Source organism: Salvia hispanica, chromosome 3 (assembly GCF_029641045.1).
Source record: "Salvia hispanica isolate PSC_SH4W2 chromosome 3, Shi_PSC_v1, whole genome shotgun sequence".
NCBI lineage: Eukaryota > Viridiplantae > Streptophyta > Magnoliopsida > Lamiales > Lamiaceae > Salvia > Salvia hispanica.
In genome coordinates, this window is record NC_142694.1 from 9,344,547 (window position 1) to 9,370,844 (window position 26,298).

The following is a 26,298-nucleotide window of genomic DNA, read 5'->3' on the forward strand; positions in this document are numbered from 1 at the left end:
ATATTCAGTAATTGTCGTTTGCATTCATGTATACGCTTTACGTCGACGTCAAACATTGCATCTAAGCTGCCCTGAAGTCAAGATACAGCCACAATTGCTAGTGAAAGGTGTATTAGCAGTATGCAATGCAGATGTATAGAAAGGACTTTTGCACTTTTTAAGATATTAGTACTATAAAAATCTCCAACAGTCTTAATGTTTAATGACGTTTGGTGATGTCCTTAAAGAATAGGGATCGCAGATGATACTATTATAATGTCGAGGAACTAAAATGTAGTTCTCTCTATTTATCCCTGATTAAATTAACTCGACTCGAACCAAGGTTTGACCCTACTAATAAAAAGGGAAAGTTGGCGTGTGAGTGAGATTGAGGGTTGTGAGGGTGCTGGAGAAGGGTTGGCCACCTCTGTAAGAGAGGTGACCAATGCAACAACAATGATGCAAGTGACAACGACGATTATGGTATGGTGGCGGGTAAGGCGGGTGGAGGAAGGTGGCGATGGTGTTGGAGGAGGTGGAAGATGTGATGAACGAACCATGGAAGCACACACATAATAGTGTTTTTTAAAAATTAAATATGGTATTGTTTACTTTTGTCTGAAAGATTGCAATTCTTTTGCTCATGCATCATATTATCCTAGAAATCTTCTTAAATGACTAGAGAAATTCCTTCCATTTTAATTACATATTCGACGTGGAACAATTTTTTTTATGTTAGTGCAAATTAAATTTCAATAATAGAAACATTTTTACATTCAACAATAATCATAATTTATGACTCGAAGAAATACTACAAATCATGTTTTGTAAGACATGTTATATGACATACTAGTTCCATTTTTTGAGCTACCAACTTGCACTATTATTGTATCATCCTCTTTAGAGGGAATCACAACTTCACAAAGAATGAATACAATATGATGCAAATGTATTAATAATAAACATTGTTTTTCACTAGCAGCTAAAATGTATATATCCTTGAAAACACCAGCCGTCAGCAAACACACAGTAAAAAAGAGAAATGAATCAAGCAGAGAGTAGATTCTTGATTCCGGATTTTTGCTCAGGCGTCAACCTAGTTGGAAACTTAATGTTGAATTTGATCCTTAGATTGCCCCTTTTGGTGGGATCTTTAGGCAAAGGCATCCCTTCTCTTGGAATCACCTCTTCATAGGTGGGATGGATGACTGTGTTTATAGGAACTGTCAAGTTTCTTCCATCCAAGGTGGTGAGGTGAAGTGTGTATCCTGTCAATGCTTCAGCCAGCGGTATCTTCTGCGTTACAATTAGATCATTACCATCTCGCGTGAAAACACTGTGGGGCTTCTCATCGATAATGAACACTAAATCCGAAGGAATCACATTCGGTTGCTCGTTCCCTTTCTCCGGGAAAGTGATCTTCGTTCCCTTCTTCCAGCCGGGTTTTATGTCAATGGTCAGAATCTCCTCCACTGGCAATGTCTTCCTGCAGCCATTCAAGCAATTGGAATCGGAATTCAATTTCGGATTAGAAATGAACAACTTATGCAACAGTAATAATTCCATACCCAGTGGCATCGGATATCTCTCTGGAGATTTTCATCCTTTTTGTAGCACCCTTGTAGAGGTCTTCCAAGCTACAAGGCAGCTTCTTCTCGATTGGGGGCGCCTTTCTGGGAGCAGAACTCATTGGGCGGCCGTCTCCACCACCGAATGAGCTGAACATGTCCTCACCGAACATAGAACCACCGAACCCTCGAGGCCCGCCCCTCATTCCACTGCCGCCTGAAAACCCGAAGAACTCCGCGAATATATCATCGGCATTTCTTGGATTGAATCTGAACATGTTTGGTCCGTCTCCTGATTGGAAGAACGATGCGCCACCACCGGCGGCACCAGCATCCGGCGGCGGGACTTGGCCCTTGAGACCTTCTTCGCCGTACTGATCATATACAGCCCTCTTTTGAGGATCACTTAGAACCTGCCGAAGCAATCACAGCAACATCAATAGCTGGATCCAATTACGAACCCTAGTTTCCTAACATCAATAAAATATCAAATTCAGATCTATCCAAATCCATGGGCGATTAATAACTCAAAATCCTAATTGAATAATTTAAAGCAATGAATGAATGAACCATAATTAATTAGAAATAAAAGAAGAGGGGAGGTGAGATTGGCATACATCATAGGCTTCGGAAATCTGTTTGAATTTGGCCTCAGCATCCTTCTTGTTGTTGGGATTCTTGTCGGGATGCCACTTCATAGCGAGCTTTCTGTAAGCTTTCTTCAAGTCATCATCTTTGGCATTTTTGTCGACCTGCAGTATCTTGTAGTAATCAACGCCCATCCCTCTCTATTCTTCCGATTGTGCGTTGTTGAGGTGCAGAAAAAGGTGTGTGGAGATTCAAGATGATTCCCGGTATGAATGATTCGCGAAATGGTGAAAGAATGAATGATTTAATGTCGAAGATAGGAAGGGAAAGGGGAAATGGCTCTGGAAATCAGCACTGCTGTGTTGGATGGACCAGAACGAGGTCGAACTTTCTAGATTCTAGCTGCTCAGTCCGGTCTAATTTGCCATTCCGGTTTGGTGTGAACCGAATTTTCGTTAAATTTAAGGAAGAAAATTGCATCGACACATTTCAGTTTTGGTAGGCGTTAAAGATCAATCAAACTCATTTTCCTTGTAGAGATGGAATAAACTAAAAATAATTAGATGTCCGTAGAGAGAATAAAATAGGAGAATGAATAATCTAAAAATATTAGATGTCTTAATTTTTGTTATAGAAAAATGATGGAATAAATTAAAAATATTAGATGTCTTAATTTTTATTATAGAAAAATGATTCAATTAAATTGAGATATGCGGAATGATACGGACGCCCCTATAGCATCAGTGGAGGAGGCCGAGACACGTGAGGTAGAGTTGATGGAGTCGGAGAGTTTGCCGGAGGCAATGGAAGCTCCACATGATTGAGGGACTGGAGTCGCGGCGAAGACAGGATCGTTAAGGCCGAGAGACAAGCTAAGGCAGCCAAGTAAATTCAAGAACCGAAGGAGAGACTTTTTTTGTGTTTTTATTATTTTTGAGCTGTTTAATTTATTTTTAAACCTTTTTATTTAAATTAATGTTGAGTCGGGCCAAAACTATAGCCCCGTCCGGGTTTTCTTTGCAGTTCTTTCCCTGATGCATAGGTTAGGTCGAACCGCCCTAGGGTTTTAGTATTATAAATAGGGTATTCATTTACCATATTCTTTTATGAATGAAATATTTTCCCTAAACCTAACTTGTGCAACAAGATTATTGTCGTCTCTTTTTGCTGCTACCGGAAAACGTCCGCGAACCAGTAAAACAGTGACCATTCCTTCTAGTTTGTCGAGGGTTTGTTTATCGCCATACCACGAGAAGTTAGATAACCGGCTTGTTGTGGAGAACGTCCGTAACACGGAACCTCAACTAAATTGGGACAAAAAGAGTAATGTTTTTAGTCTTTTTCATTAAAAAAGCATGTTTTACATATTAATTTTTACCATTTGTAACTCATTTTTATTGTTTGGATTTTTTTTGTTAAAATAACAAGTTTGCCCCATGTGAAATGTGTGATCAAAGTAGGAAGCTTTTTTTAAAATTTATTTTAGAATTCCAAGGCTTTTGAAATAAATCTTGACGATACGTTAAGGCATCTTTAAGTTCAATAAATTTTTGACGTAGGGAAATTTGATGAGAGAATCAAATTTGGAATATGACAAGGATATGCTGATTTAAACTGTGTTCAATTGGAGAACAGATAAGAATCATTATGGTATAAGTAATGAAGATCGCAATGATTTGGATCTAATGGCCGCAAATTTGATACGTTTCTATTTGATCTTATATATGAGATTTTTAGTGTGAATGAGCTCTGGAAAAAGCTAGAAACTACCTAGTAAAGAATATTTTGAATCGTTTGTATCTAATATGGATGAATGTACAAAACTTTTAAGTAATCATATTGACACCATCTGAACTTTATGCATGAAGTGAAGATTGAAGACGGAGTTAATAAAGTTCATTTTATATATTCCAAATTCCTATGAGCACATGAAAGTAATTTTGATGCATGGATAGAATTTTTTTATATTTTTTATTTTTTTGAAGTAGCATGATAACTTCTTTTTTAAGAGAAAATTCGGTGTTAAAAGTTCATTTTATATATTCCAAATTCCTATGAGCACATGAAAGTAATTTTGATGCATGGATAGAATTTTCTTTTTTTTTTTTTTGAAGTAGCATGAAAACTTCTTTTTTAAGAGAAAATTCAGGAGTGAAAGGTAGACATATAAAAAATACTAATGTCAGTTATTAGGTTTATTAGACAGAAAAAAGGAGAAAAAAAAGGAGAAAGAGGGGCAAATAACTCTGAACAAGAAGCTGGCAATGTGATGTATAAGAGCATCCGCAACGGTGCTCGCTGGCACGGACGCCTTACGTGCTGCTTGCGCGGTGCACTGCTACTCGCCGCTAGCACGGCGCTGCTCGATGCATCGAGCACGTCCGTGCCAGCGAGCACACTGACGTGGCGCAATTCTATTCGCCAACGGTATATCCGTTGGATTTTCCTATTTTTTTATAAAAAAAATAAAAAATAATACCAAAAATTTTTAAAAATAGTTTTGGATTCCCAAAAAATATAGTCATTTATTGCCGTTTTTTTGTTGAAATTTTTTTCATTTATTTGAATTTTTTTATCCCAAAAACATCCATAAATACACACATTCGTCATCCATTTTTTCATACAACACATTCATCATCCATTTCATAAAACTCATCTACATCTTCCTCACTCACTCAAACCCTCTCTAAATTCAAAAATGGATTTCACCAATATCATTGCGGAAGCGGAGCGCGAAGAATAAGAATACTATGAACAATATCGTGCCGCCTATGAAGCCTATGTGTCGCCAACACCCCCGCCCTTCCTACTCGACCAACTAGATCAACTCGCCGCTACATCCATCATGATCGGGAGGGAGCCAATGAAAGCCTCGTTGCCGACTATTTTTCCGACCAGTCGCTGTTTCCAGAAGATTACTTTCAGCGTTGTTTTCGCATGTCAAAACGATTGTTTATGCGTATTGTCAACACATTGTCCGCCCATGTTGAATACTTTCAATCAGGTAGAGACGCAACCGGTCGGCAAAGTCTCTCGGCGTTGCAAAAGTATACTTGTGTCATCCGACAACTTGCTACTAGGCAAACGGCTGACCTCTTCGACGAGTATTTGCATGTGGGTGAGTCAACTAGAATCCTATGCCTCAAAAATTTTTGCGACGGCGTTTGTTCTGCTTTCGGCGATGAATTCCTTCAGGCACCCACCACCGAAGATTGTCAACGGTTGCTTCATTTTCACGAAACAGTCCACGGTTTCCCGCTATGCTAGGCAGCATTGACTGCATGCATTGTGAGTGGAAAATTTGTCCGACTGCTTGGAGGGGGCAATACTTAAGCGGCCATAAAGGCGGCGGCCCAACACTTATCCTTGAAGCGGTCGCCGACTACCGCCTATGGATTTGGCATGCATATTTCGGTGTTGCCGGATCCTAGGCCTGTCAAAATGGATATCGGGTATGGTATTGGATACCCGATATCCAAACCCGAAAAAGTTGGATAATTGGATACCCGAAACCCGATTTTTCGGATATCGGATCGGGATCGGGTAGTGAGAATTTTGGATTATCGGGTATCGGATTACCCGATATCCAATCGGGTATACCCGAACTATCCAATTTATTTTCTAAAATTAATAAATTGTATTTTTATTATAATTAAATGTAATATAATTTCTTAACTATAATTTATTTAATATTTAATAGTTAGCATATAAGATATGTAATTTACTTTTTTAATTATATTTTAATTTTATTGACTCGTGATATTTATAATTTTGAAATTTTTGATGATATTATTGTTAGATCTTGATTCTTATGAATTATTGAATTGTGATATTTATAAAGGATGAATGTTTGAATTTATGAATTTTGATGGTTATTGACTTATTGTGGATGGATGAAAGATGTTAATATGTAGTATAACTTATGAATTTTGTATTTTTCAAAGTTTGTAGTTATTTTCTTTTAAATTAGAACTACTACAAGAATTAGTTATTCTATCTTAAATTCGAGCTACTATAAGAATTTTGTATTTCTAAAAGTTTGTAGTTATTATTTCTTGAATATTAGTACTTCAACATTGTATAAAATTTGAATTAAATAATATTAAATAAATTCTAAAAGTTTGTAGTTAATTTAAAAAATAAAAATAAAAATCAAAATCACAATTGGGACTGGATACCCGATTTTTCAGGACTGGATACCCGAGTTGGGTATCCGGGTACCCGAAATAAAATTCGGGTAGGGTATCGGGTATTGGATTTTGGGAATTTCGGGATCGGGTATCCGCGGGTACCCAATTTGACAGGCCTACCGGATCCAACAACGACTTGAACGTGCATTATTCTTCACCACTCTTTAATGATGTTTTGAATGGTGTAGCACCGGCGATCGACTTCACCGTCAACGGAAATGCATACCACATGGGTTACTATCTAGCCGATGGTATCTACCCACGGTGGTCAACTTTCGTGAAGACGTTCAGCAATCCGCAAGACCCGAGACAAATTCTTTTTGCGCAGCGTCAAGAGGCTGCTCGGAAAGACGTCGAAAGAGCTTTTTGGAGTCCTTCAAGCCCGATTCAACATTGTAAAGGCCCCGTCTCGGCTGTGGTATGTTAAGAATATTGCCGACATCATGTACACGTGTATTATCTTGCACAATATGATTATAGCTGACGAAGGTCCGAGGGCGGCTAACTTTAACGACGAGGATGAAGCCGGAAGCTCAACCGCGAGGTCTCTCCCACGCCGAGGTGTGCATACGACGGTGGGCGAGAGGATCGAAACAAGACACACAATGCGCGATAGCAGAATCCACAATGAGTTACAAGAAGACCTAATCAAACACATTTGGGCGAAATTCGGCAACACGTAGTGGGTTTTTTAAATTTTATGAATTTAATTATGTAATTTTAAATTTTTAGGATTTTAATTATGTAATTTTTAATTTATTTTAATTTGTAATAGTAATCCAGGTATTTTTAATGCATTTTAGTATTGTGGAAATATTTTTTTTTAATTAAATAATGGAATGGTAGGACCCTTGAGCATGTCCTTGCGGAAAAGCATGGATGTAGGTGTTGTGTTCTTGTTTAAGAGCAGGGAGTAAAAGTGGGTCCGGGTCCACGTCCGTGCTCTTGCCAAAGAGCACGGATGTGGATGCTCTAACGTCTTATGAAGACATGTACATCCTTATGGTATGTCCAACTGCCATAAATGAGAATGTGATGATGTTAGTTGAACCGCATATCCGTTGTTTTGTTTAGCATAGATACAGGTGTGTGAGTTGTGTCGAAAGATAAAAATATTTAAGAGCAATAAACCTAAAGTTGTATTAGATTTTTTGCTTGATCCTAGAAAATGTCCAAAAAAACCTGCTACGGAACCACCAAAGAGGGTCAAAAATACAATAAGAAATTTTTTATATGTACTAGGAATTTATTCAGATGGCAGATTCCAAGTGTTCTACTCATTCTATATCAAATGTGCACTCAAAATTGGAAGAGATTATTAGGGTTTTGAAGCCGAAACATGATGTACGAGCGAAAGAATTAGTACTGGAATTGTTTAGGAAAAAAAATATCATCAACTCATATAAATAGATAATATGGAATTATACTTTAACGATAAATACCTATGAACACGCATCCCATCCCCCCTTCTATAGCACCATCGCCACCTTCTGCTCCTTCACCTTGGTCCATCCTTACCCGCTATCGTACCATAACCATTGTTGATGCATACCCTACTTCCTTATGAAGCTGGCTACCCCTCCTCTATAGCACCTCACAAGCCTCTACCTCGTTGGCCGCCTTTCCCATTCGCTTTGGTTGGGTCAGACCCTGGTCCGTGCAGGGTTTGACCCTCGTTCTCTATAAACGTGCACACATGATAATCTAATCTGAAATATGGCGAGAATTATCTTGTAATGTTAGCAATGTGATTAGATATAATTAAATCTTCCTAATCCCAACGGTCTAATATAAAGTTTGTAAATCTCCCTCCATATTAAATCATTATTATTTCCCCTTTCAGTGACAATCACTCAACCCTCCCTCCAAAATCACTCTACCTTTCTGCCAAAAAGCTCTCAATCCCACGCAAATCCTGCTCCAACCCCGACGCTCTCCGCCACTAAAATCATTCAGATGAAGCTCTCTTGTTGATTTCCACGCCCTCATTGTCGTCGAGATGGCTGCAACTCCAGTTTCGCCGCTCGCGCCCGGATTGCCATGTGCTGAGCCCTACATCCGATCAACTCCAAATCTCAGCCACCGCCGTTCAGTTTTGTTCAATTCCGAGCCCAAGCACTTCAATCACGCCTTCATTTCGCACAATGTCATCTCCAAGCACCCACGGGCATCAACTGCAAGTCGAGATACTGATTTTTCCAGCGACGGTTCTTCCACTGTTGCAATCACAAACGATGATGTTGCCGGCTCGACTGTCTTCGTAATCCGAGCGAGAACCAGAATCGGGCTTCTAGGGGTTATTACTCGAGTTTTCAAAGTGCTTGGTCTCACAGTCCAAGGAGCTTCAGTTGAGTTTGAAGGGGACTTCTTTGTCAAGAGTTTTCATGTTACTAGCTCTGATGGTAAGAAGCTTGAGGATGTTGAAGATCTTGAGAGAATTAGGAAGTCATTGATGGAGGCTATTGATGGTGTTGGTGATACCTCTGCCGGACTCAAGCAGGCCGGCGGGAGAGGGGTGGTGGTGAAGAAATCAGTATCGGGACTGGAGTCTTTGGGAGAAAGGAGAGCAAAGGCGGAGAAGATTTTCGGATTGATGGATGGATTTTTGAAGAATGATCCGATGAGTTTGCAGAAGGATATTTTAGATCATGTGGAGTACACGGTGGCAAGGTCCAGGTTCAATTTTGATGATTTTGAAGCGTTTCAGGTATTATTCTTGGGTGCCTTTTTGGAATCCTACGGAAAATTTTCTCGATGTTTATGGTTGATGATTGTGCAGGCATTGTCTCACAGTGTAAGAGATCGTCTTATTGAGCGGTGGCATGACACGCATCAACATTTTAAGAAGCAAGATCCAAAGCGCCTATATTTTCTTTCACTTGAATTTCTTATGGGTGCTTACATTTTCAAAAAGTCTCTGTTGCATTATGTGTGTCTTTATTTGTCAGCAAAGCCCATATCTTCATGACTACCTATTTTTGATGCATGAATTATTTCCTTTAGGTCGTTCGCTGTCCAACAGTGTCATCAACCTCGGTATTCGAGATGAGTATGCAGAAGCTTTAAGCCAACTTGGATTTGAATATGAAGTTTTAGCGGAGCAGGTCTTGAAAATTTACCATTCTCTGATCCTCTATTTCATATTCCATTGGAAATTGGAGTAAAGCCCTCTTTTGTCCTCTTTCTGCTTGTGCTGTTTTTGCACGAATTTGGGTCTTGATTGAAAGTTCATTGTTGAATAGGATGAAATTCTAAGAATGAATTATGAACTTGTAACTTTCTATATATTCGATTTCATCAGCTGTATCAAAGATGCTGGCCAAATATACTCCAACATATAACAATTTCCTATAATGAGGTGAACTGTGCAGGCACAGACGACAAACACCTAATCCAAGTTTAATCGGACAAAGTCAAGTATATGTTCCAACACCACCCTTTTATTGGGCAACCCTCTTTTCAGGATCCATGATTTTGGAGATCATTGAATTTACATATATGTATTCATGCACCATAGTATTTGATGGGCATATAGGACGTTTGACACTATCAAAGCTCTCATGAAACTTGGTTATGTCATAGGATTCATGTGTTAGTTGGTGATAATGATGAACTGTATATGTATGTTAGTTCTGTAGTTAATGTTACATCTTATTTATTTCATTTGGCCATTCAAAGGTCATTGTTAAGTTGTTTCACATTTCATTTGCAGGAAGGAGATGCAGCACTCGGTAATGGTGGCCTAGCCCGACTCTCAGCATGCCAAATGGATTCTTTAGCAACACTGGATTATCCAGTTTGGGGGTACATGATTTTAACAGAGTACATTCAAAGTAAAATCGATTAGTAACATGTCAATCTTGTCTAACTAAAGTTCTCTACTCAATTTACTTCACATGTTGGATGCTTGAAAATCCTTGTCTCCTCAATTTATGAAACAAGTTTCCCACTTATGCCTGACATTGTAGTAGAATTTATTTAGCAGAATAGAAATTTTTGCATGGTGCAGTTGACAACATCTACTTGTGTGTAGGTATGGGTTACGCTATCAGTATGGTCTATTCCGTCAGGTTATCGTAGATGGATATCAACACGAACAACCAGATTATTGGCTGAACTTTGGAAATCCTTGGGAAATAGAGAGAATACAAGTTTCATATTCCGTGAAGGTGAAAACACTATTACTGTTTTTAAGATATTCATTTAATGGTACAGAAACATTTTACCGATTCACCTTGTCTTAGACTTCTAAACTTTTGTCCCATCACTTGATTGAATTCCTTATGAATAAGTTCTATGGCACGGTTGAAGAGAAAGCCTCAAACGGAGTCAAGTACAAAGTCTGGACACCTGGAGAAACAGTGAGTTTATTTTTCATTGTGATGACTCTAAGTTATGAACTTATGATCAACCATCTATTTCAGTGTTTAGTTATTTATTAATTGTTGCATTGTTAAGTCTCTCCTGTCTGTGACTGTCACGAATTTGGGGTGGCATGTGTAAAGTCCGATTTCTGGAACTCTTAAGTAACAATTCAGTTACTGGAATTTTAGATATAGTCTTTTAATGACAGGTCGAAGCCGTTGCTTATGACAACCCAATACCAGGTTATGGAACACGGAATGCCATTAACCTTCGACTATGGGCTGCTAAACCAAGTGGGCAATATGACCTGGTAATCTTGATTTTGTTCTACTCATAATTGTATCGTATACTAACTGACAATCTGCAAAAATTGAATGAATCTTTTGGTGAATGGCTGTGTGTTCGCCATGTAGTTTTACTTCCGTCCGTGATGAGGTGACGAGAAACATCAATAGGATATTGTCATGGTTTTACTGTGTGGCCATAGTCACATCTTGTGCAATAAATCTTATTCGAGAATCAGTTGTTCCATTATGTAGGATAGTATACTTGAAGACTGATCTAAAGTTCATTTCTCCACTCTTGAAGAGTCTTTTATCTGAATAAATTTTTATTTATGTATTGCTCTGAGCTTTGATCATTTATTTTTGTTTTAAAGTTTTACCTTTTTCATTGTATGGTTGCTGATGACTTGCCAATTGGACATAAATTTCAGGAGTCATACAACACTGGAGACTACATAAATGCAATTGTAAACAGACAGAAGGCGGAAACCATAAGTTATGTCCTGTATCCTGATGATCGTTCTTATCAGGTCAAATGCCTATGCTGATACTATTTCCCATTTCCTGTGTTCTTTTTTATAAAAGGAAAACTATATTTGTGTAAATTGTTGAAAATATTTATGTTGTATCCTTGGATCTTGAGTTTCTCTATTACATTTGAGTTACCAAGAGTGGTGCTTCATATATGGCGCTTTATTTGAACACACTGCCTCAGAGAAAAAAAAGCAAGGAATTTTTTTGTCCTCTTTGGCCCCCTCGTGTAAAAATGTCTAGCACCACCCTGTCGACCATGTATCCGTCAAAGCAGTGGCAATACTTATTTCAGCCTTTCGACCCCAGTCATACACCTACTTATGCCAATATATAGATCATTTTCTTCATTAGAATTGGATCTGATGTTTCTTAGTAATGGTGCTAATCTATTTCAGGGGAAGGAATTGAGACTAAAGCAGCAATACTTCTTTGTTTCAGCATCAGTGCAAGACATCATCAGGAGATTTAAAGATGTTCATGACAACTTTGATGAATTTCCAGATAAGGTTGAAATTCCTAATTTTTCACCAACGATAATGATAGATGATCTCTCTCATTTTTCTTGTGTTCTCATATATACTAGCTATTTATTTTGATGGGAAAAGGAAAGGTTACTTAATCTCCTTATTGAAATTGTTCAGTCTGCTTTTTATTATTGTTGGAGTTATTTGGTTCTACTCTTTGGTACATTGAATGTTTGCTAGAGCTGTTATCCTGTAGGCAGCTTGACCGCTGAAAGGAAGTTTATTAGTGACTGAAGCATAAGAGCTTCTGGTTTTCCTACCTTATTTTTCATTTTCTATTATTTTCTGCAGGAGGCTCATGATAACGTGCTTAAATTCGTTTTTGCAGGTTGCTTTTCAGATAAACGATACTCACCCATCACTTGCAATAGTTGAGGTCATGAGAGTGCTTATTGATGAAGAATGTTTAGATTGGGGTAGAGCTTGGGAGATAGTATGTCGGGCATTTTCTTTCACAACTCACACAGTAAACACTGAAGGGCTGGAGAAAATTCCTGTGGATCTAATGGGAAGTCTTCTCCCGCGTCATTTGCAAGTGAGTTTCTTTTGCAGCAATACTGGTTTCAACTTCTGTGTTCCTTTTTGTTTTTCTTCTTTTTTTTCCTTGCATTTGTTGAAGTTCGAATTTTTGTCTTTGATTTCTCCTCCCCACAAAAAAATTAAATGACAGTACTGATATAGAATATTGAGTAAAAAGCATGCTTACACATCTTTGATTTCAGATAATGTATGAAATTAATCATCGTTTCATGGAAGATTTGAAAAGAAAGATTGGTCAGGACTACAGTAGACTTGAGCGGATGTCAATTGTGGAGGAAGGTATTGTGAAGGTAAGGTAAAGAAGATGGAATAAGATCATTCTAGCATTATGTGTAATTTGCATATACTTTGATTAGCGGATGAATAGAAAAACCCATATTACATTTTAAAATTCATCATCATGCTTGGCAATCTGAATCTCAAATATAGCATGTCCAAGAGGTACCCTCCAATTAAGAGATCATCTGCATGCCTTCAGATTTTATAGTTCATACAAATAAAGGTATTATAATTCTCCTTAATGGCAATAGCATTTTGTAGCAAATGTAAATCCCAGTGTGTCTTTATCCTTTTACTTACTTCTATTCCATGGTTTTGCATCATGTAGCTACTGTACAGCTTATATCTTTCTTTTGGGCTGACAGAGTATCCGGATGGCAAACTTATCAATTATTTGCAGTCACACAGTCAATGGAGTATCCAAAGTACATTTTGAGTTACTTAAAACAAGATTATTCAAGGTATGTTAGAGAATTATCACAAAATTTTATTTCCTTTAGGTCAAGTTTTGTATAAATGTCGAGTAATATTGTAGGTTTTGTCCAGAAAATTTTGCCAATGAATTAATTATTTTGAATGTATATTGGAGGTTACCATTCAAAAACAGTGGCTACTGAATGCTGATATTTTTACTGTATGATCTCCCATGTCGGAAAAATATCAAATTTCCCGACCGTAGAAACTTGCTAGGTATATATGAAATGCTCTACGTAGCATGAACTGTCTTATATCATGTTGCACCTTTACACCAATGAGATTAAAGGGTATCAAGGGGTAAAGCAACCTAGTTTTTATCTGTACTAATATATTTGTTCTCCCTTATAAATGGAGCTCCACTCGGCAACTCCTCCAGAAAAGGCTTCCAAACCATTGTGATTTGACTTGTTGATATTTGTTTTAATGTATAGATAGCTTAAAGTCATGCTGAACATTTTGTGATACATTTCAACGAATTTAAAACATATTAATGTAGGAATGCAGCACAAGGGAGGTTCATCATCAATAGTTACCATCAAATTTTGTTTTTCCTCCTAGAACTTTTATTGCCTTTTTCTAATCCATGTCACCCGTTTTTGACTTTGTAGGATTTCTATGACTTATGGCCTCAGAAGTTCCAGTATAAAACAAATGGAGTAACACAGGTTACTTTTTAGATGGTAGAAGCACAAGCTTTCGACATTCTATATCTTTATGAAAATTCATATAAGCAAGGCTCCCTTTTCAAGCTTTGAGGTGCTCCGAAGGTCCTGAATGCAAATGGTTTTTCAAATACTCAAGAATTTTCTGACAATATATTCTACATGCAGTTCTGCTTTGCCTTACGTTGAGATCAACACATTATAAAACCTGGTGGAGAACTAATCAAATTACAAAATTTTCTGTTTATCGTGATCTGTGAATCCTGAACGTACTTTGTTTCTTTTCTCCTTCCTTAAACCATTTCCAATCCCAAAACTAGTTCTATTTTACTGCACCATTCATCTACCTATAATTTAGCAATTCACTTATATGGCATTGTTACACTTCTGGTGTGTTTAATTCTCAGAGAAGGTGGATAGTGGTGAGTAATCCTGGTTTATGCTCTCTCATCTCAAAATGGCTGGGGACAGAAGCATGGATCCGTAATGTCGACCTCTTAGCAGGTTTACAAGAGCATGCATCAAATCCTGTCCTACAACAAGAGTGGAGAATGGTAGTGCAATTTCTGCCCTAGACACATACTCCCTCTGTCCCGCTTTAGGAGTCCCGGTTGATCAATTTTGGGCGTCCCGCTTTAAGAGTCCCGGCTGAGATAAATTAATATAAAATGCCTACAAAGTGTTAAAAGTGGGTCTCAACATCCACTACAACTAATTAAAAAGTGTTAAAAGTGGGTCCCAACATCCACTACAACATTTATTTATTGGACACTCAATTAAAAGTGGGTCCCAACATCCACTACAATATTTATTTATTACACACACAAACAATTTTTTCTTAAAACATGTGCCCGACTCAATCGGGACTCCTAAGGCGGGACGGAGGGAGTATTACTTAATGGGACTAAAAATGTTGTTTTACCATGATCTAATGTAAATCACTTTTGTGTAGACAAAGACAATTAATAAGATGAGGCTTGCTGACTACATTGAAACTTCGACTGGGGTTAAGGTTTGAGAATATTAGTGATCTTATATGCATTAGTTTTCTTGGTTTTGTTAATTCTATTACTTTTGACTGAACTCTTTTTAATAGCAATTGTGGCTGTATCTTGACTTCAGGTCAGCTTAGATGCAATGTTTGACGTCCAGGTAAAGCGTATACATGAATACAAACGACAATTGCTGAATATACTTGGTATCGTGTATCGATATGACTGCATTAAGGTATCGATATGACTGCATTAAGCCTTTTATGCTGAATGTTTTGAATAATTTGTGAATATTGTTTAGACCTTTTGTGTGACTAATAGGAGTAATATGTGATGACATGGTCAAGAAGATTATCTATACAAAATTGGAGTGGCAGATCTGTAGATTCTTTCAAAATACTACATGATACTACTTGATTTTGTTGGAATATATAAGATATTGGAGGAGTAATTTAGTTTGGTGGAAGTATTTGAGAGGAGAATGGGTGGAATATGTAGAAATGGTTTTAGGAGATGTTTTGATATGGGGAAGAAAGGAATACTCAATTTCTTCAAACTTTCTCAACTTCTCCCACTTGTTCAACTTCACAAAATGGTACAACTATGCCATATTTATAGGCATGCATCTCATATTCTAGAATTCTCTACTATATCTAGGTTTTTCTCCATAAAAATCTAGATATTTTTCCTAACATTATAGGGAATTCTACTAAAATATCTTAATATTTTAATACATACTAATTCTAGAGAATTCTCCTAAAATATCTAGATATTTTAATACCTACAACTAGATAATTCTTCATAATATCTTCATAATATCTAGATATTTATCATATCTAGATAATTCTACTACAAAAATCAAGTTTAATTATTTTTATTCCAACAGATTTTATCCTTATATGAGCTTAATAATATACTCCGTATTTATTTATTCATTTCTTTGTTCGGTAATACTTGCATGTCGCTAATAATCTCCTTGGCTGGACACAAATGATCGTCATTTCACCTTTTTTATATATCTTTTCTTGTTTAAGAATATGAACAAAAGTGACAGAAAGAAGGTTGTACCCCGTGTCTGCATCATAGGAGGCAAAGCTGCTCCTGGTTATGAAGTTGCCAAGAAAATTATTAAGCTATGCCATGCTGTTGCAGAAAAAGTTAACAATGATGATGATGTTGGGGATCTACTCAAAGTGGTATGTCAATTACTGCAATTCTTTGCTACCTACTAGGTACGAGGGTCTTTTGCATGCCATCCTCATGTATACTCATTCTTAAAACTTGGCAAATAAGTTCAAATGGATCATATTGTGTAAAGGAAAATTATTGCAAGATGCTTTGTAATAAATGCAGTCAAATTATTTGTTTTATCTATCTCTTACATGTATCGTTCATGTGTCCTCACTTGCATCCCCATACATGCATAACATACAGTTCATTTTGGAACGATATATTAAGCAGATGGAGAAACTGTTTCTCGCTGTTAAAATTCTAAGCTACATACTTCTCGATTTACATATCCATGGCCAAAAATGTGTAATCAATTGCTTACTTCCTATAAGAAAGGCCATTAGAAGTATGTATTCAATTCCTTCTTCCATTCCAGGTTTTTATCCCGGATTATAATGTGTCTGTGGCTGAACTTGTTATCCCTGGCAGTGACCTTTCACAGCATATCAGGTTTGCTGCACTATTTCCATATTTTGTACGGCGTATATATTATCGAATTATATCTAATTCTTCTCATAACTTGTTCAATTGAAATCTGAAACAACTGGACTGTACAAAGATAATCCATTGATAAAGTACAAACTAATTTCAGGGTTTGATGTGCATGTGCTAATATAAGGAAGGTCCGTAATGGGTATTTGAAGCTATGTCTAGAATGTCACGGAATTCACTACAGGAGCATGGTGCAAAATAAAGAACATGTTTTATTTCTGTTGTTCACCTCACATGAAAAACTGCAGTAAATTAAGAGATTTTTGTTTTGTTTCACTTACTCTATGAAAGCTATTGAAATCTTCAAATGATGTATTTTTAATGATTACCTGTATTGGGATGCTGTTATTAGTTCCCCATCTAATGTTAAGAATCTTAGTTACTTAAGCTAAAACACATACTGAAAATCTGAATACATCCGTTTTGTAAGAAGGCACGTAGATCAGACTTTCCTGTGAAAAACTGGCCATGCCTTCATGTTATTCTTGCACATTGTGTTTGGGCATCAATTAACAAGAAGAGGCTAGATTTTTCATGCATTTATTGATCTATATCTGATTCGTTTGTAACTTTGTTAACATAGTATTTTTTTTCAATTTACTTGTTTTCAGATTCATTTTTCAGACACTAGCTGCATGTGTTTATATAAATAATCTTACCCGATAATTTTGTGTTTTTTCTCAGTACTGTTGGGCATGAGGCGTCAGGAACTGGCAGTATGAAATTTCTCATGAATGGGTGCTTGCTATTAGCCACTGCAGATGGTTCCACAGTTGAAATAATTGAAGAAATAGGAGCAGAGAACATGGTATGATAAGCTATATGGAACTAACTTCCATGTTTAAATATGTCTAACATCTTTAGTTTCTCATTCATCTGTATCTTTTCAGGCTGTGAATAAGCTGACGTGGAACATAAATCATGGGTCATAAATATGCTTTAATAAATAGAGCTGCAACTTAGAGTTCTACCAATAAACTTGTCTAAGGAATTGCATGTTTAACTGCTGAAAATTATCAATTTGTTGACCTTGGGGTTGAGAATTGAGACCATGCTAGTGAGTTTACTTGCATGGTCTTGATCAATATGATATTTCATGCCACCAAGAAACGTGAACCCTTTGTAGTATCTATTTCGATACTTGCAATGTTAGTCAAGTTCTTCATTGTGTTGTATGAGCTGATAGATGCTAGGGTCCTTTTTATTTCTCAGTCCTGCAAACTTGGACTTGTGGATACCTTTCAAGTGAATTTACTGCTTAGTAGTATCAGCTTGTAATGCATGAATAATAATAAACAAAAAGGATAAAACAGAGAAAGGGGTAAAATAACTGAGCTCATAGATTGCATCCCTTTGATTAATTTTTCATAGAGATCTGGAGAACCTAACCATTTTCTCATTCTCTCAGTTTCTTGTTGGTGCTAAATTACATGAAGATCCACCATCGGGAGATAAACCTGCTCCAGGAGTATCTATTCAATTTATTCGAGTTGTAAGGTAGGTAGTATGCACAACTCTCTGTTACTTAGTTTTCTTCTGTGATCCGATGTTTCACCCCTCGGGTCCGTCTAACCATTTATGCAAGTGACTTGTTTTAGTACCATCTCTTCAAAGCACCCTAATCAAAACACGAAGAGAGTATTATGATGCCATTCTCGTGATGACTAGTGGAATGAATCTTTAGTTATTCTTTGCTAGGCGTGACTCAACTTTTTTATTACTTATCAAAGTGATGGTTATTTTGTAGTATGGTTCGCGATGGTTATTTTGGTTTCAAAGAGTACTTCAGTTCACTATGCGACTCTCTGGAGGACGACAAAGATTTTTATAAGCTCGGGGCTGATTTTACTAGTTATCTTGAGGCTCAGGTAACTTTGTGTATTCAACACTGCATCGAGTTTCCGACTGTCAGTTCTAAAATATGTCTTTTCACTGGAACCACATTTCTACAGGCTATGGCTGATAGAGTGTTTGTGAACAAAGAAAAATGGACTTGCATGAGTATCCTTAGCACCGCTGGTTCTGGGAAATTCAGCAGCGACCGAACAATCGAAGAATATGCCAAGAATGCTTGGGGTATTGAACCCTGCAGATGTCCCTTCTGATCATTCTTGCTCACTTCTTCTAAACCTTTCTCTTACCATTTTCTTCAAGAAAAAAACTTGTCCTCATCTATTCTCAACATATATAGTGCTATATACTATTTCTTCTTAATTCCATCCATCGCTAGTTTGATTTACACAGTTTTTTTTTTTTTTGTATCTATGACCTTGGCGACTATACTTGAGCGTGTTAAATGAAAAAATTTGATTGAAATGTTCAAATTTTCCATTTATTTACTCATCGTAGAAGAATAATTTACAGAGTAATGAATTTAATTCAAGTGATGATTCGTATTTTGGAACTGTGTTTATTTACTTGACAGGGTACAAACAACCACATTAAATGCCTCGAATTTTTTGGTGCAAAGAATAACACATGAATGGGTTGGGAGGTAAGGGGCAAATTTTTAGACTCTCGATGACCTGTATTTATCTCAAATAAATATCGATACAAATTTTTATGGCATCTCATTTATTACCTTTACCTAAACAACCTTACATGCGAGTGATAGAGATGTATCATGAATTTTCTGCCTACTTTTTTACCTTTTCTGCCATCTTTCTATCCAATTTTTTGATACCAAATTTACATTGGAGACTTAGTTTCTTCCTAGCATGGGAAGCAGTTTCTTCCTAGCATGGGAGGATTTCAAGAATTAAATGGCACATGTTCGTACAAAATGGATAATCAAAGATGTAACAATGATGAATCCATCCAATTCGATATTTTATTTTCCCTGGGAGGCATTCGGAAGGAATTGAAATTGAATAAAAGATCGATTTGCTCATTTGCACATAAGAAAAAGGTTATCTCTATTTTGTAACTACGATAATTGGGAGTAGATGGTAAGGATGAGACTAAGAGTAATGACAACGCCACGTGCACGCCGTTGCAGAACACCGAGCACGACGTGCACATAGTATTAAAGCACGCGCCATGCCTCTGACCTCGTCGCCCATTAATCAAAGTGCATGTTGCACACGCGCGGGTGCTGGAGTTAAGTGTGAAAACTCGGATTAAATTAATTTTTAAAATTTTAATCCACCCTACTTTCATAGTAATAACTTGTATAGCATTTAATTCAATAGTTGCATCCTATCTATAATCTATCTATCTATCATATGATCATATCCACACAATGGACAATACGAGTTGGGAGCAGAAGCTCCACGCGCTGACTCACATCCTAACCAGCCCAACCCACGCGCCGCCGCTCCACTCGCAGCTATTCATCGCCACCCAAATCCCCTGCTACCTCAACTGGAACTACCCTCCCCTCCTCTGCCGGCGCTCATCCTCATCCCCTCCTCCGCCGCCGCTCATGAGATGGGCCTTGTCTCAGTTCATCAAAAGGGGGCGAAGATTAGGGTTGCCGGAGACCTCTTGGCGGTGCAAATGCCCCTACCAACTGCCTCCGCCGCTGATTTTGGCGAAAGGGGTGGCGGCCGGCGAGTGGGGAGAAGAGGAGAGGAGGAGATATGTGAGGTCCAGATTGAGACGGAGAAGGCTGGTGAACGATGTTAATCCATTGATTCCAATTCTAGTTCCTAATCTCTTGGTGCTTTTACTTTTGTTTTGGGTTCCCATTTCCCTCCAAGATAACTAAATTTTTGGTGTTTTTAGCTTCATATCTTTTTCTATTTCAAGTTATGTTATTGTACAAATAAATTAATAATAATGTACTTGGAAGAGTTATGTTTATGTATGCATTATACTAGTAGTACTTATCAGAGTGTTCGATTTTCAAGATTGTATCCGCAATTAAATTTCTAGTGCGTTTGGTCCATAACATAATCATGAGATAATTAGTCATAGCTAAACCACTTACTAAAATAATTTCACAACTCAATCCTAGATAGTATTATTTTATCTTGGAAACCGAACACTACCATCATTTATCAAGGGTGGATGATACTAATGGACTCGAGCTTTGAACACAGCATACCAATATTCTTGAAAAACTCGATTTGGATGTAGAAGATAAAAGGTCAAAGGTAGGACAATGGACCAAACATGAGTGGAAGACATAAAGGTGCACAATGAAGATTAATAGGGTTGAATGGTGCAAAATTATTTGTACACATACACATCCCACCTATATCATGTGCAAATTCAAAATAGATTAGCCCTGTATATTAATGTATTCCACCGAATGTGAAGATATGTTGTTGAGGACTAATGCAATATTTGGTGTTTAGTGAAAGGCACTAGTGACATTTAACCAACATCTGCGCCTCATAATTAGTTGATTGGGTTGTGGAAATTTTTTACCTAGAACATCATATTTTTCTCCATATGTCAGATATAGAGAAAAGAAAAATCTTTCAAGATATCAATCTAAGTGATTTGAGTATTGAGTTTCTGGGTCTTCCCATTTTCTTTTGTTAGAAAAAAAAATAAATGAAATATATTGAGGATATGTTCCCTATACCGAAAGAAGAAAGATGGGTCCTTTTCATTTGGGAGTTTTATTTTTTTTTTTCAAATTGGCTGGCTTTTTTTAAAAAAAATACTATATATTATATTATGATGGGTAAAGGGGGAATAAAATGAAAAACATTTAAAAAATATTTATTTTATGAGGAAAACTCATAAAAATACAAATTATAGGCATGTGACCAACTAAAGCGACAATAGTTTGAAAATTAAATACTCCGTTCCAAGGAAACTTCATCTAACACACGATGGCAAAATTCAAACTCATTAAATACGTAGGTAGTAATATTTCTCTAATTTGGTGAGTAATATGGATAAATAGTTAATAGTGTGTGGACCTGATGTGTTGATAGGAAGGGGCAACTCTTTGTGCTTTTGTAGTAGAAAACAGACAAGCAATGAACATGCTCTTAGAAACGAGTAGACATGTAGTATCATTTAATTTTTGACTATGACTACCTTAACCAAATGCACAGACCATAATGTTCAGTTTAATAAAGCTTCTACTTCTCGACAAAAGGACTAACTATTGGAAGTGTTATTAAGTCATTTGTTAAATGTAAAAATGTACCATATTATGTTACAAAGTTTGGGCCTTCCGTTGATTGCGTCATGATTTTGTGTTCCAACACACTTGAAATTGTTGAAATTTTGTGAGCCAACTATATTACTACAAATTAAAAACTTTGAAAAAATTGTAGGAGTACAATAATTGTCGTTTATTAATTTGTATAAATCTTACTTTAGGGTACGTAGGAAGTTTTATTGTGTATTTTCTCCATATAGAGAGGAGATAATTTTGTAACAATAAATTAAGGGGGTTATTTTGCAATTTCATTAAAAAATTAATTTTATCCGATAATCGCGCAAGAATTTCGCTAGGCCCAAGAAAAAAAACAAAGCCAAATGTGATTTCATAAAGTGTTTGACAAATTGGGAAAAGGTTGATTGGTCAAACACTTGCTAATTAATTGAGAATTGGTAATTTGATTGATTAACCAAAACGCGCCCCACTACTATAGACACTTAGACATAATTATATTATTTTGGTTTCGATTTTTTGTGTTTTTGTAATTACACTAAATCTAGATTGACGACAACGTGGTGTACTCATACGACTTTATATTATAAAAGAATAAATAGTCCAATATTGCACCTCCCCACAAAACTCTTCTCATCAGAATGGGAGGAGAGCTCGAATAAAGTGAATATCAAGAAATCAAGATTTGTGCATCTTGGGATTGAAATATAATTCTTTTCAAAAACAATCATAAATAAAAGTAGTTGATCTATGTATTAAGAGTCACAAATATTAAAATAGATGTGCAATATTGAGATGTAAGACGCCATCAATTTATGCATCCCTTGATTATACAATTTTTGACGTTTTCATTATGTGACATTATTATAATTAATTACCGCCACATGCAATTCTTGAAAGGACGAAAACAACATAAAGTGGCAGTTGCTAACCGGTAATAATGCCTAATTCATTGAGTAGTTGAGTCGGATATATATTAAATATGACCGAAATAATTAATGGAAATATAAATTTTTTCGAATTAGCCCAGCGGTGATTTTTCCATAATAGCACCAAACATAAAAGGGGCAACCCATCGAATTAAAAGTCATTAAGTCAGAATTATAAAAACATGGTTGAAAACATTTATTACTTGAGCTCAAATAAGAAAATAAAGTAGACGGTTGTCTATGGAGACAGATGGGGTTGGTGGAGTTGGTTTGTATTCTTTCAACCATCATTTAACAGGGCAGAATCAGATGAAACATTAAGGGATAATTTTTAATTACATCTAAAGCGTACGTTAATAATAAAATTTTGAATAGATTTTCGATTATGACACATTAGTGCCCAACAAATTTATATATCCCAAATCTAAAATTACTCAGTCTTGAATGCATACACTAATTTTCATCGTTAATTTTTAGTCTAATCAGCAGTCTAAGCAAGTACAAAATTCGAACGTTTTAGATTGAATTTTCTAATGTGATAAAATTTTAGCCTAATTACTATATACCCAATTAGCTAAAATTCAATAAATAAACTCAATTGACATTTCTACTGGAATGAGAGATCCCACTATATATGTTGTGTAATTAGAATGAAAAAATTAATTTAAAAATGATAACTAAACGTGCAATTTGTGGTAGTGGGGACCCATAATTGTTTAGGGTTGATATAGGCATGCATTTTGTAAATGAGTGTGGGAGGCCCCCATTAAAATAAATTCCATAAGTGTAGAGAATAGTTTGGTGCAACCCTTAATATTTGAAGATGGCACATGGTTAGTGTAGGACTATAATTTTCATGTCCCACCCACTCCACCCACAATCCACGCATGATTATTCTACTCTATTCCATTCACCTTTCCCTAATTTTTGGAATTTAATTTTTTATTTTGAGTAATTTATGGAATTATCCATCTTAATGCTCAACGCAGCCGAATAAAAATTCAGTCTTTTGATAGTGAACGGAGTACAAATCTTAATTACATTCTTTACTATAGTATTTTAATCTAAAAAATAGCTTATTTAGACATATCTCGATAAATACATAGTACTAGTATTATTTTACTTACCACTGCAATTTGCTGTCATTTGTGAATTCTGTCGTGACGTGCGAGAAAATGGTCTTTATTTAATATGCATTGTTTTGTATATTGTTGGAAAATACTATATTTGATTTGTAATGCCAAAAAAGAAGCCTATCACACCAAATTAACGTACCATGATAACGAGGTCTTAATTAGCATACTAAATTAGAGTAGAATATGCAAATGAAACCGATCATTAACCATAGGAGAATCTGTGAAATAAAGTGTGATAGTTTTCCTTTTCGCACCATGTTAGTACTCCTAATTAATAGTTCCCCATATGCCTGCGTATTAGTTATATTAATGACATGTTATTTTCTAATTTAAAAATATCTAAAAATACGATCCAATTCCATGGACAATCCAATTATGCCTCCTTCTTTCTTGGAAAATTACAGCGTTGATATATAGTATTATCCTTAATTATACATATAATAATGAAACGTGAACTTTTGTGGAATGCTTGTTTCATACATAACCATATTTCATACTCCCACATAATAGTTGAAGTTATTGATGGTGCCCATTTATTTACTGTAGAGGAGTGCTGACAGGCACAGATTTAAATAATGGTCACTAGAGACGTAATTATAGCAATAAATTCAAGTTCGGCCAAATTCAAGTTTTGAATTTATTTGCAATTGTTCTACAATGTAGAAATTCGATCCCTTACATATTTTTAAATAAAACGATATCATTTTTTGAACGAATAGATTACATTGTTTAATTGACCAGTGACGTTCACATATAATTTTTCAAGTGACATGTCAGATACAATTGCACATAAGATATTCGATATGGGCCATATCATGAACAAATATAATATTTATAATTTTTCTGGCTAATTTTAAATTCATGACACAAAACAATATTCAGACCTAAAAAATCGTGTTTTCATTCAACTATTTATCACTGGAAATAAGAGTTTAATACAGTAATTCATATATGTGAAAACTATTGGGACGTCTATACTTTATGACCCCATTTCCATTTTCCACTAAATCAGTGGAAATTTATTAACACTCTCACTCAAACACACACAAATCTTCCCCTCTATAAAAACACACAAACCACATCTACTTCACAACACTATACACACACACACTCTCTTAGTCTTATCCTCGTGGCAATGGCTTCCCCTGCCATGAAACTCTCCCTCTTCCTCCTCCTCTCCCTCTTCTCCTCTCTCCACACTCATGCAAGAGAAAGCCAATTCTTCAACAAAATCCCTAGCACCACCACCACCACCACCACCAACACACAAGTCCCCACCAATCAACAAGACCCCACCTTCCTCCCCGACAACGACAACAGCTACGGCCTCTACGGCCACGAATCCGGCCTAAACCCCCCTTCCACCACCACCGCCACCGCCGAAGAAGAATTCAAACAAACCCCAAACAAATACCTCCCCAAGAACTACAACCCCGTCGCCTACGTCACCCAGCCCGAATCCGACCTCAACGACTCCCCCGCCTCCTTCACCAAACAACGAACCTTCTCCACCAACCCCAACAACAACAACAACAATTACTACAACGCCGACCAGAACTCCTTCTACAACCAGCAGCAGCAAGAGCAAGAGCAAGAGCAAGAGCAGACCGAGTTCAAAAGCTACCGCAACCCGGCCTCCAACAACAACAACTTCTACTACAACGGCGGAAGCAGCTTCAACAGCCAGCCGCAGGGGCAGGACAGCGCCTTCCAGCCGCAGGGGATGAGCGACACGCGTGTCATGGCAAACGGCAAGTTTTACTACGACACTAACTCAGAGAGCTACAGCAGCAATCACCCTTATGAGACCATGCGAGGAGCTCGCCCGCAGAATGAGTTCAACAACAGAAATTTCTATGGAAACAATGCCTATGAATTCAACCAAGATCAGTTCCAGGATGATGACAACAACTTGCCTTGATATTTGATTAAATCCTTTTAATGGTGTTTTTAAGTTATGGTGTTTAGTGAAAACCAAACGCACAGATATTTATTTTTCACAAAGTGCTGTTTTTGCGGTTTAGTGTTTTCTACTACTTCTACAGTTGAACTATAAAATTTTAAAATAATTGTATATTTCTGGCGTGGTTAATTATGATTGCTGGCACCACTTTTTCTAAAGGTTGAAGACATACCAAAAAAAGTGTAATGATTTGATTGATAAATTAAGGTTAAAAGTAAATCTTGTCATAGATCAAGGGGGATTATAATTTTTGTCAAACGAGTTGAATTAATTTCGTCATTTTAAAAATGGAATTGACGATGCTCATCAATACAATTCAAAATAATGGATAGGTGAGAGAGACTTTCAAAATATGTGGTGGCATTAGTTTTTGTTTTTGCACTTAGACTTGGTTTTTCCCCAACTTCCAAACTGATTTTTGTTGCTAGTTTTTTGAATTTTTTTAGGGGAAAATTGTGATTGTCATTTGAGGGAGAGTGAAAGAGT

General features: G+C 36.6%; 4 protein-coding genes across 4 annotated transcripts; 3 read left to right on the top strand and 1 right to left on the bottom strand.

The window, feature by feature from the left end:
• Window positions 1-907: 907 nt before the first annotated feature.
• Window positions 908-2,549, bottom strand: LOC125213623 (uncharacterized). Its single transcript, XM_048114273.2, has 3 exons — window positions 2,165-2,549; window positions 1,548-1,960; window positions 908-1,465 (listed from the first exon to the last, which is right to left on the bottom strand). Exons 1-3 carry the CDS (start codon window positions 2,327-2,329, stop codon window positions 1,027-1,029), a joined length of 1,017 nt encoding a protein of 338 aa, XP_047970230.1. The 5' UTR covers window positions 2,330-2,549; the 3' UTR covers window positions 908-1,026.
• A 5,602-nt stretch (window positions 2,550-8,151) lies between these two features.
• On the top strand, window positions 8,152-19,028 carry LOC125213621 (uncharacterized). The gene is made up of 22 exons (XM_048114270.2): window positions 8,152-9,032; window positions 9,105-9,219; window positions 9,329-9,429; window positions 10,038-10,129; window positions 10,359-10,494; window positions 10,618-10,686; window positions 10,899-11,000; window positions 11,406-11,504; window positions 11,904-12,014; window positions 12,361-12,567; window positions 12,755-12,862; window positions 13,217-13,312; window positions 13,937-13,993; window positions 14,398-14,544; window positions 14,943-15,002; window positions 15,113-15,217; window positions 16,017-16,178; window positions 16,589-16,662; window positions 17,389-17,512; window positions 18,113-18,201; window positions 18,452-18,572; window positions 18,657-19,028. Exons 1-22 carry the CDS (start codon window positions 8,325-8,327, stop codon window positions 18,807-18,809), a joined length of 3,036 nt encoding a protein of 1,011 aa, XP_047970227.1. The 5' UTR covers window positions 8,152-8,324; the 3' UTR covers window positions 18,810-19,028.
• Window positions 19,029-19,899: 871 nt separating this feature from the next.
• On the top strand, window positions 19,900-20,508 carry LOC125213626 (uncharacterized). Its single transcript, XM_048114275.2, has one exon. The coding sequence runs from the start codon at window positions 19,946-19,948 to the stop codon at window positions 20,411-20,413; it is 468 nt and encodes a 155-aa protein (XP_047970232.1). The 5' UTR covers window positions 19,900-19,945; the 3' UTR covers window positions 20,414-20,508.
• Window positions 20,509-24,898: 4,390 nt separating this feature from the next.
• Window positions 24,899-25,872, top strand: LOC125213625 (E6-like protein). The gene has a single exon (XM_048114274.2). The coding sequence runs from the start codon at window positions 24,985-24,987 to the stop codon at window positions 25,768-25,770; it is 786 nt and encodes a 261-aa protein (XP_047970231.1). The 5' UTR covers window positions 24,899-24,984; the 3' UTR covers window positions 25,771-25,872.
• Window positions 25,873-26,298: the final 426 nt, after the last annotated feature.